At 36.3% G+C, this 12,165-nt stretch overlaps 1 protein-coding gene across 3 annotated transcripts in view; it reads left to right on the top strand.

The window, feature by feature from the left end:
- The window catches only part of SHQ1 (SHQ1, H/ACA ribonucleoprotein assembly factor), a 58,589-nt gene that overhangs the window by 24,285 nt on the left and 22,139 nt on the right, over positions 1 to 12,165 (top strand). For all 3 annotated transcript variants that reach the window (XM_076346656.1, XM_076346658.1, XM_076346657.1), the window contains 2 exons: positions 1,083 to 1,206; positions 9,009 to 9,129. In XM_076346656.1, the coding sequence (XP_076202771.1) occupies positions 1,083 to 1,206; positions 9,009 to 9,129 (245 nt within the window). The remainder of the gene's footprint in view (positions 1 to 1,082; positions 1,207 to 9,008; positions 9,130 to 12,165) is intronic.

Raw genomic sequence — 12,165 nt, 5'->3', positions numbered from 1 at the left:
AGTGAAGGAGTTTTCTGCATGTGCTTATCCTATAATATAGCAGTTCTTGGCGCAGCCTGTGCCAACAGTATATTTCACACCCAGAAAATTCAGTCTCCTGGCACCAAGCTGTTAATAACTATATCTGTTATACAAACCATGTAGAGGCGGGTGTTTTCGTCAATCTGTAAACAAAATTGCCTCAGCTATGGTTTGTTTGAACTGACTGCCATTTTGCTGTGCATGACATGTACACACCTTAGACTCTAAATATTAAATAACAAAACATAAATTATTTAAATGCTTACCAGCGATCCATTAAAATGAAAAATGGGTTGAGGTAGTCATATAATGCAAAAAAGTGCCAGCTGTCAGCAAAGTATTTTTATTAATTTTAATAAATTGAGAGTTCAAGATGAAATAGGTATTTTTATTTGAATTCATAAATGGAATATTTTGTCTTGAAAAGTGAAAGCTGGAAAGGAAATCACTCTCTTAAGAAAGTCTTTAATAACTCATTAATGCGTCTGGCCTGAGTAAATTAGAGGCCTTCCTCACTCGTAAAGGAGGACAATGAACTGCTTTCCCTAGGCAGATATATTTATCCCTGCCTTGAATATCTATAATTTTCATGAAAGGCAGAGTCATGTATCATTTTTAAAGATCTTAAATGTACACATGTATTTTGTTAATATCATGTGGTTTTAATTTTTCTTTATTCTTAAAAGGCTTTTTATAGCTTCCCCTTAATATATATAATAATGTGGGACATGTAATTTATTGCTTTAATCTAAAGAATGGCAGTCGAGTTCGATGTTTTATTCTAATGTTCTCTATATTCTTTTTTTAATTCAAAACCACTAAAATGTATAGGACTTCTGTTATCCTGCCATGCAAACTAAATGTGCAGTGTCTTGTTTCTATTTAACATGTTGATTTCCATATCTATTAAAGTACAGATTTTTAGATGCATAATACATAAAAATGTGCTTTTTTTCCTATTCTGCTATGACTTTTTTTCCTTAAAGGAAAACAAATAAAAAACTATTTCTTTGTATCGAAAAGCACACAGACTAATTCAGATTTTTCACTGATATACACAGAGTTTCACCAGCATTCATGATGTCCTGGTATCTTTTGGAAGAAGAGTGCTATGCTATCCCCTACACAGACACTTTGGATTAGTGACACGTGCCTTCAATGATACAGTCATGATACTGCAACTAGGTAAGTTTTTTAGGGATTGGAAGTGATGCCTATATAGCCACGTTGTTTGTATGTCGGGGTTTTTTAATAGCTTTTGAATCCTTTGGCCAGTTTCACCCAAACTTGATAGATATTGACATTTCTGGACATGTGAAAATGGGGCTGGGGAGAGAAGAGAACAAAATTAGTGTCCTTATCAGGAAAAAGTCCCTGAAGCTACTCATTTATTAATCAGGGGATAATACATGCAGTTGTGGTGTAAATTCATCTGTATTATTCACGCCAGAAAATCTACACAGAAGAAACTTTATGAATGTCTCATCCTTAGAAAAATCTTTGATCAGATCTTGTATCTTTATAAATCAGGATAGTCCAACCGTCATTTGTAAAGCTTTAGAGAAAAGGTCTTCAAAGTACTTTTCTCTATACTGTATTTGTTTGTAAAGAGATTTTTCTGTTGGAAAAGAACATTTTAATGAAACTTTTGTTACGGTAGGTTAGAAACTATGATTTTTTTAGACCTTATTCTAAAGGTGTCTTTTTTTTTTTTTTTTATTTCAAAGCAGGGTCACTTATTGGTACAAGTATAGCAGCAGTCCTGTTGTTTTCTGTTGTTCTTTGTGTTCTTTAATTACCTGACTGAAACCCTGTTAAAAAAGATTGGAAGGATTTCTGGTAACTTCCATGATTTGTCTCCATCTAAGGGAAGTTTTTAAAGCATCATCGTCTTCAATTGTTCCAACTGTTCTGTTTGATTAAGTTCTGCTCATCATGGTTTTATAGTTGCAAATCTGGGCAGCTTCCCTGCATAATTTACTGTTTGGAAGAACTATTGTTTTAATTTAACCCTTGTCAGTGATGTTAGGATTTTGACAGAAAGGAAGCTTACCCTAATGTTGAATTTCTGCTCTCCTTGCCAGTTTCTTTTTCTAGAATTAAATCTTCTGCTGTTTGGTTGTGTGGGGTTTCTTTTGGTTTGTTTTATTTTTTTAAATTGAGCCAGTCCATTAATTATTTTCTTTTTTTCCTGTTCAAAATAACTGTGTTTGACATCTAGCTATCTTAATTCCTAAACTGTTCCATTGTGTGTGCCAGTTTAGTATTGCCATATAGAATCACACATTTGAGAGCAAGGGGTAACTTTGTGGTTCATATTCAGTGTTAGTTCTTTGTAGGATTAAGCAAAATGGTTGAGATGACTCTGTGGTGAGTCCAGTGATAGTCTGGGAAGAACAGAAATCCTGAATTTGTATCAGCATCAAAACTTGTTTTGCATCATTGTTCTTTTAGTACTTCCTATATAATTTTTCTCTCTTAGGAGCAGAGGCTAAAATCTCTGACTTGCTTATGTTATCTTAGTTCTTTGCTTGTTATGAGGAAAATAAGACAGTTCTAAATAACAGCCAAGTAGAGCTGGTCATAAAAAAACAAGCAGTGAATACCATGAAAACTGTTCTGTTGAAAAATAAATAAATGATTTTTTAAAAAAAAAATTACTTAAAACCGAAGAATAAAAAACTGACTACACACTACATATTTGTAGCTTTGTTTTGTTTCACATTCAGGAGTGGAGCTGTCATCATCTTAATGACTGCGAATTATTCTTTCAGCAGCGACATTCTTTTTATATAGTCCCTGTTTATCCCAGACAGCTTTCATGTAACAGTACAAATTTTCAAACCTATGGTTATTCCAGCTTCAGTTGTGCAGTTGTACACAACCATGTTTATATCTTGGATTGTTAAAGTTACTTGCAACTTTTCTATTTATTGTGAGTTACTACTTTTAAAAAAAGCATTCAGTGTTAAATTTTTTTTTTTTGGACAGAAGAATCACTGAGAAGCAGCACTTTGGTGGGTTTTTTTCAATGCTTGTGAGTTGTAGGATTAAAAAACTCCACAAATGGCAATATTAATCTCTACTACTGCCAGAAACTATTGATAATTTAAAATACCATTTACATTATAACAGTCGGGTAGTGAAGTTTTAAGAGAAAGATATATGCTGTCCCTCTTCACTTATCTCCACTGGCTTATGCTGCTGTTCATAAGTGTGAAAAAATAAAACCCTGATAACAAAACTGAAATGATATAGTGCTGCCAGCCTTTTAGATTTTTGTCTTAAGAGGATAGTACATGAGAGGTGAGCTGTTCGCTTTTCTTTTAATGTTATGATGGAAAATGGTATTGGAGTGAACATTCAATGATCCAACAAAATATTTTCAGTGGTTTGGTAAGGGAGGTGGCACCTACAATAACTGTGTGTCAGGTTTCCTGCTCCATCCTCCTACGTTGGACATGTGGCTGCTATTGCCTCCTTACCCTCTACTTGCAAAACACTGTGGCCCTAGTAGTGTTTATCATCATGGGTCAACACAGGGAGCCCATGATGGTCTTGCTCCAACAGCAAAGTCCCCATCTTCTCTGGAGGAGTAGTTTGGGTACGCTAACTCATTCTCTACTGGGATGGGAGATGGGAGATAGGCTAACCTTGTTTTTTCTGACCTCGGTGATTTGCATAAAAATTACTGCCATAAGCTTTAAAAGAAATTCAGCTTTATTTAGTTGATGGTTAGAATGGTTTAGAAGCAGTGGAAGAAGTTAAGAAATGCAGCAGGCCTGGCTTCATTCTGTGCATGTCTGTGCTGTGCTGGTTGCCTGGGAAACGGTGCAGGATGGGGCGACCGGCTGCCTCCGCAGAGCTGGCCGTGGATCTTCAAGACGCTGAAAAGGCACGTGCAAGCCTCAAGAAAAGAGAATGCATGGTCGTTTCAACTGGAGTTGTTAACAGTAGAGAGGAGGACGCTGTCTTGAGTATGAGACATGATAATCTCCAGGTGCTGCCTGGGAAGCAGACACAAATACATTACTTCCTTCATGTGGACATAAATCTATTGGGAGGGGCATTAGCAAGTTAGCAGTGTAGTGGTAAAAGTAATGGCGGTTAATGTTAACTTTTGAAAGTTCTGGGGTTTGTGTATCAGATTAGTATTTACTATTATGGTGCGTGTATAGTGTGAAAAGCGCTAAGTTTTTTAAATAGCCAACTACCAAAGAATTGGGAAAGATAGAAAATGGATGTATTACCTGTCTATAATCAGAAGGGAGCGGAGGGAAGTGTGTGTCTATTCTTAAAAGAAATGGATTTGTAGATAACACTTCTACTGCCAAGGCACATCCGTTGGGTCAAAATGTTTCCTCCTTCAAACTTCAGTGGAAGTGGGAGCCATGCTTTTGAGGAATTTCCGTTTTTACAAAATACTTAGCAAACTATGCAACGTGCAAAGCATGGTAGTTATAGATAGCATTAAGTACTCTCTTACCCTCTTTGTTTACTGGAAATGATGCCTCACCAGTTTGGCACTGTATTGCAATATATATGTGATGAACATAGGTAAAAATGACTGTCAAGTAACAGATAATGAATTCAGTTAAATAGAACCACAAAACTATTCCTTTTCATGTAGATGCAAGAGGACTGGTGTTTAAATTAAAGGAAGAATTGGTTTGAGTTGACCTCATCCTGACTTGAGGTTTCTTTCAGGATGCCAGTAACAGAAGTTGGGACATAGTTTGATGTTTCAATAATAATAATAATAATAATAATCATCACAGTAAACTATTTTATTTAAAAATAGTAAAGAATTCTGATGGGACTGAATTGTTATGCCTCAAATTATGTGACTTGACTTTAGAAATATTAGTGCTATGTTGGTGGATCACTTCCAAGATACAGGATACTGCATTTTTTTAAGCTATTAAGGATCCTTGCATGTGGTTGAAACACTTTTCAATTAAGACTACCTGCCAAAGTGTTGATTGTAAGATGAATGCATTAAGCTGATTAATGCTGAGGTCCTCAGCAGATTTTTTCATATGCTATTTTAGTGACCTAATACTTAAAATATTTCAGCAAAACTGTTCAAAAATCAGCGTAGTTATCTAGGATATCTACTGTATTTATCTGTTCTTTGGATAGGATTAAAAAAGGGAATGAAATGCAGTGGTACATCCAGCTACTATGCTATTTCCAACAAAAGGTATATACTGCATTTGACAGTTGACTAACAAAAATTAATCAGGTGTGGTTTTTATGTAAATATATGGAGCCCTTTTTCTTTTCAGTAGACCTGTAATAAGTAAGTAGTGTGGGCTGGTTCTGTCAGTATTTACTGACGCTGTGTTACCATTGTGTAATACTGATTTGGAAGTTACTGTCTATGAGCTAATAATAAAGAGAAAACTCAACTGTGCCCTTTTTTACGACAAAATATGCTTTGCTTCTTTCCCTACAGCAGTTAACACTAATAGATTTAGGATGATATAATTGTCCATTAAAAACAGATAGTACTGTCGCCTAGCTGGGTAAGTTATTACCAGGATGTTTTCATTTAAAAGTCTGTAAGAGTTCTTTTCTTGTTTTTAAGAATGCTGCTGTTCTCACTTTTTAATGAGACAGTGAAGTTCAGTTTATCTTTTTAGATGAATGCTCCTCCTTCTTGAAAATGTGGAAAAACATATAGAAGTCTGCAGGAAAAATAACTTAATGTAAAATAGAATGATAGGACTACTAATTTCCTTTGCTTCCAAATATTCAGTGTGAAAGCTGGTAGAATTTCAAGTTGGTGTAAAATCAGTAGGTGGTTGTATCAAATGGCAGATACAGAGCTGGGGTCAAATTGTATCCTTTTTTGAACTAAACTGTGGAAAGAGGACTGGATTTCTGAAACTGTAGAATTAAAGTTGTGGGCTGTCGTCTACCAGCTGTCATAGCAATGAGCTCCAGAAGAATCCAGTGATCTGCAGACATATGCTGTGACTTCTATGATTTTTGCCTTGTCTACTCAGCCACTCTGCTGCTTTTCCTCTGCAGTTGCAACTCATCCTCTCCCCATCAGCAGTGTCATGATTTTTAATGGCAGTGAAAGAAAAGCACCTTTGTCTCAGAAAAACCACGGGTTAGTACTTAGATTTGATACCCCATCTTGCAATATATCCCAATTTCAAGTTGGTTGTTATCCTCCTTTACCTCTAACACAGATCTTCACGCCAAAAAATAGACGGTATTAGAGTCTGTCTTAAGTCATACACTTCTAAGTTCTACATCTTAAATTTTAATAACTTAGAAGATCTAATAGTTTTGATTCTATTATAGAAGTTGGAATCGTTTTATTTGTACTTTTAAGTATAACTAGTTTTTCCGAATAATCAAGAAATAGTATCTGTACATAAAAAGCAGTGTATTTATTGATCAGTATAATGCAAAGCTGTAACTTTGCACGGAAGATATGCAAAAACTGACTTAAAAATAAATAATTAATATTTTCCTGAGATTATTATCTTGTGCCTGCTCTTAAACATTTATTGCTGTTTTTCTAAATAGATGATTTTTCTTCTCCACCCTTGAACTTAAAAGTGCTTGCCTCTTTAAGCTATGTGAAGAAAATGAAATTGGTAATCCTTGGCATGTCTTCATCTTCTATTCTATGGCTTTCTTAACTCCAGTATACAGTGAATTATAAAAAATGACAATCCTAGGCCTGCAAAAGTAGTAAGACTTTTAAAACTAGCACATTTTAGGTTTGCTTTGATAGACAACCTTTCAGTGAGTTGGACTGACATAACTGCCAAAAAGCCCCTGGCCTGTCCACCTTTTGGCTTCATCAGTTCTCTGATCCAGTTTGCTGTATGGTTTCATGAATACTTGTACTGGCACATCACAAAGAGCTGTGGAAAAGAGGGAGGCAGAGGAGTGCAGCAAAGAGTACTTAAGCCAGTGTAAGTAATAATACTGCTGAATACATAAGCACAGCCTGAAAGTTAAGACCAGATGTCTACTGAAGACTGAAGTAGATAGTCAAAGACAGAACCTACGGTGTGGAATTTCACAGAAATAGGCCAAGAATCATCTGCATGTTATGGAATATCCTACGTTAAGGCTTAAATAGTGTTTGCTCTTCAGCTCTTATTTTTTATTCCTGTGGTGAGGAGTTAGATGCGGTTTTGTATAAGGACTTCTTCTTTATAGGGTGCATGTATAAGATGCATATTCTGAAAGCAGAAGCTTGGTAGTTTGCCGTGCTCTGTGTGTTTGCCTGTATGTAGGGTTCCCTATTTTATTAAGTCTGGCTAGATTTTCAACCTTTCTGATCAGAGGCCCATTAAGCTACTATAATCTTAAACTTTAATTTATGAAGAAAGACTACTTTTTATTGAGAATTAGTGTCATAGTCACTAATTTACATTGTTACTTGGCAGATGAGTAACAGTAGTGGATGTTGTAAATGGTTCAGGCTGGCAGCTTGACAGCTAGAACCTAAAAAATTAGCAAAATTTTAATTCCACATATCATTTCTTTTTAAAAGAGCACACTTCTTTTTAGTCAAAATAGTGAAGTTTGACAAGCTTGGCTTGACAAGCATTGATGGTGATACAATCTAAAAGTTCATCAGTTATATTTGGGATTTTATGTTTTCTTTTGCATTCTTTCCTGACTTTTCTTCAGCTGCTCTCTTCTAAACCAGTGGGTTTTTTCAGTTCTGTTTGCCATGGCTTTTTACTCTCCAGGTTCTTTCTCCTTATTGCCATCTTCCACATCCTTTAACTTTCATTCTCTGTCTATATTTTTTTCAGCACAGAATTACTTAAAAACAAACAAACAAATTTTGTGCTCGAACAGCAGGGGGAGTTCTGATCTTTTTTTTCTTTTTTTTTCTTTTTTTTTTTTTAATCTGTAAAATGTAATTTCATCCATGTTCAGGTTTCATAGCCTAGGAGGAGCCAGCCTCTTGGGAGAGGGTTATTAGATTCCATTTGCAGTAGTGGCTGTTTTCATTTGAATGTTTTGGGTTCCCCCCCCCTGCCCATTAAACAGTGAAAAAATTTTTTTTTTTTTTTTTTAATGTTCCAGCACTTAACTCTTTAGCAACTTTAATCAGAAAACTAAGGGAGGAGATTCCAGCTAATTGGAGGTTACATTAATCAGTTCTCTTCTTCATAAACAATGGTTGCATATGAAGAAAATTAAACTGACTACAGAAAGATTTCTGGTGGTGGATGAGAAAACATTCAAGTTTTTAATCTTTTACTGCATTTATCAGCTGTGTGTCAAATGGCACTTTCTTGAGCCTGAAGTGAGTTTTTCTTTCTGGGGGCTCAATTTGCCAAATTATTCTGTAACTAACTGAAGTAGGAAAAGTTCTGCTTAATTTAAGGCAATGGTTAGATGTTAGGCGATGGTATCGCTTACATTGGCTTACACAATTGCTGGGGCTCCTGCGTGCTTGACCCTGCTGTGGGCTGTGTGTTCCCAACCTTATTATTTTCCAGCACAGGTATTTGTGTAGGCATACAGGGAAATAGGTTTTCTCTTTCTTCACCTGCATGATGGAGCATAACTTTTTGTTATTTGAGAGTTACTTTTCAGCTTCCCTTTTTCTTTTTTTTTTTTTTTTTTTTTCTTTTCTCCCCCCCATATGGTTCACTGTATGACTGTGCTAAAGTTTGGGCCAGCAGAGCTCAGAGAGAAGTGGAAAAACTGGGGGAGGGGGCTTCTTCAGCTGTAGAGAATTACACGCATGACTATGCTTTGAGGCTTTAGTCGTACGGAGAGATTCCTACTGAATTCAGAGGCTCCACATCCACATAGATGTGGATCTCATAGATATGAGAGGCATAGTCATATTACTGGCGTTCTGAGACTGTGAATCAAAGTTACAAGATGGTTGTAGATAGCATGGTTATTAAAGCCTCAAAGGTGAGAAGATGGTAAAGATTATCTGTTACGATTTCTAGTGAATTACAAAAATAAAAATCTATTTCCAGGAAAAGCTGCAGTTTTAAAGTGTCTGCTGGACATTCACAAGATTTTTATGGAGAATGACCCTGCCTACATACTTAATGATCTCTTCATTACGGACTATTGCGTCTGGATTCAAAAAACCAAGTAAGTTCCTGAGTAGTTATTGAGGTATGCTAAAAACCTTTCCCACATCATCTATGAACAAGTATCAGTAAAATCAAAAGAAATGCTACCTCCTATAAATGGAAGTGTGATCAGTCTTTTTCATTTAGTAACCTTGGCTATCCAGCTATTCTTACTACATAAGCAAAGACACTCAGTGCGTTTTTTTTAATGTAGTGACATCATTGGAGAAGGGAGGGAGGAATTGCATTTTAAATAAAAATGTGAACTTTCATTAATGATGGTTTTGAGGGGAAAAACCAGCTTCTGTGGAATTTTCATTCCATTGTGATCTTTCTTGGGAACAAAAATGTTTATATAGCACTTATGTAACATTGGGAAAAAGGTTGGAAACAACTCCTGGTTCAGGATTGAATTTGTAACTTCCAGTAGAATTGACAACTTTCAATTCCGGTCAGAGCACATGCAAACCATTTACGTCTATATGAAACAGTTGATTTATGGACTGTAGCAGTTGTACCAATTGATTATTAACACCAGAATAAGTGTCACAAATCTCTGTGTGCTGTGTACTCTTGCCCCTGTAGTTGCTTGCCAGCTCACTCTCCCTGGCAATATGCCTTGGCTTCCGCTTCACTTGATAGGAAACAGTGACTCTGCCACTTCAGGCAAAGTCCCTACACATCACCACTTCTGTGTCTCACCTGTGTTCTTTCAACGGAGTCAGCATGGCTTTACTTAGTTCCAGAGTCTTGGGAACTTTGCAACCAGACTGGTTATAAGTATCAGCATGCTTTCATGGTTTAAAAACAAAAGTATTGGTAGGAAAACAGTGAGAAATGGATTAAATGAACAAAGAAAGCTGCGTGTTCAAATCTTACTAAGCTTTATATTGTTCTTGTCAGATTTATTCTATTTTTCATGCAGCTTTTTTTTTCTCCCTCACTTTTAAGGTCTTCACAGCCTTCTCTGAAGGCCTACAAAAGTATGTGTATGAGTTGCAAGTAATACTTCTCTGAAAAGGGAGGCCTTACTAACACAAACAAAAAAACCGCCATTGTCATATTTGTTAATATAGCAACATATAGACTCGTAAAACAATGGTTAAAAATAGTCTCTGCATTCCAGTTCACAATTTAACAAGAGACTGTGGGAGAAAAAATAACTTCTTAAGTGCACAAGACACAAGAAGCAGTGAGGGGATACGGCGGGAGCTCGGTAATAATCATGATCAGAAAGAACAATATGAAAGAGAATTGAGCCAGCCTGCACAGGCTGTATATTTAGGTGTTACCTTACCAGTACTTCTGAGTTAAAGAATTAAAGGCTTTCCATTCATAGCTGCTTATTACATGTTGTAGATGTTGTTGATTCTTGTTCTTCTCTGTATGCTTTCAATGACTATGTTACTACAGGAAAAGAATGCACAAAATATTCTAAAGCAACTACAGGTGTTTCCAAACATTTTGATTCATCAATCCTGATTAGTTACAGGAACAGCCAGTTCATTTTACACTGTCATTTTTCAGGAGGCCTTTTTTTGCCAAACCTTAAATACAAGTATGGGGAAATTCCAGGTTGAAGTTGAGTTGAAAAAGTGTGGTAAATGAAGGAGAAAGTTATTTCGTGCATCTTTCACAAAGAAATGAGTCATGACAGTAATAACACTGCTGCCCATATCAATGAATATAATGTCTAGCAAGTCAGTCATAAAAACCAAGGCTTTCTTTAAATACAGCAGAAGAAAATGTATGGTAGACATAAGTGACTGATACATTAACACATTTGCTCCCAGACGCATACATTATGTACCAGTTAAGCAGAACTGACAGCTTCTGGAAAGAGGGCAATTAAGCTATCTTATTGTCATAATGACATGGCACAATAGTTGTCTGTCATTAGGAGAACAAGAGAAAGAGGAACTGCAGAAACCATTCCTATTTTTAGGGTCTGAATCAGGAAAGCATTTAAGCGTATGCTTAAGTCATTCCTGTTCAGTTTAGCAGTGAAGCATGTGCTTGAAGTTAAGCATGTGCGAAGTAAACAGGAACACTTTCTTTTTCCCTTATGTTGAAGGGAACAACAAAGTTCACTTGTCATTCAGAAAATACCTTAACAGACATAGAAAAAAAAACATAGAAAAAGGGGTTCTCTTTATAGAACCCTTAAGAACAAGGGTTCCCAGCTCTCCAAGGTGAGTAAGGCATCTGGAGATGGGGGTGGTACATCTTCCATTCCAGGGGAAGAAGGTTATGACATCCCTCTGGTAATTGCCTTTGTGGTGGAAGAATTTTGAGGGGAAGGTACTTATAGGTATTTTTGTGGTGGTCTTTCAATGAGGTTATTTGTGTGTCCGATCACTCTGGATACTTTCTCTGTTTTGTTTCTTAGCTATTCTTTGCTCCGTGCAAGCTTCATTAACTTTCTTTGTCTCCATTTTTCTCATGTCTTTTCATAGCTGTAGTCCCAGGGTGCTCTCAAAATCTGTGGAGGGTTTTTCTTTTCTTCCTCTCTTTCCTTGGTATGTAACCAAGTCCTAGTGGAGGTTGGGACCTCTTTGTTTAAACAGTTATACTGTAGGTTCTTTTTAGTGAAGAATCTGGGCACTCTAAAAACAGCTGGAAGCAAGCTTTTTAGCTCACCTGTACTGGCAGAGAAAAGTCTGGCAGCTGTAGGTTTAGAAAAAAAGTTTGGCGCAGGCAAAAATGTAATGGGTGTATCAAGTGGTAGTAAGCATACAGTCCTACTCCAGGTTAAGCCTCCAGGAGAGGAACACCACTGGTGGTAGCTTTTAAATATTCAATGTGGAAACAAAACCTTTATAGCCAACACTGTGTCAATAGCTGATTACAAATTTGGTTTGAGATCATAGTTTGGCTGTGGCTAAATTAGATGAATAAGTGAATGTGTCACTAGGCTGGCAAAAGATTTATTTTAAGCACAGTGTATCTGGAATTGGAAACTATTAAACTGCTGAATAAAACCCATGCAGGTGGCTAATAGTCAGTTGGATATGGTGAGTACAATCTAGTTCTTTAATTCTAAAGATTTTTTTCA

Source organism: Aptenodytes patagonicus, chromosome 8 (assembly GCF_965638725.1).
Source record: "Aptenodytes patagonicus chromosome 8, bAptPat1.pri.cur, whole genome shotgun sequence".
NCBI lineage: Eukaryota > Metazoa > Chordata > Aves > Sphenisciformes > Spheniscidae > Aptenodytes > Aptenodytes patagonicus.
This window is presented reverse-complemented; position numbering and strand designations above follow the sequence as displayed.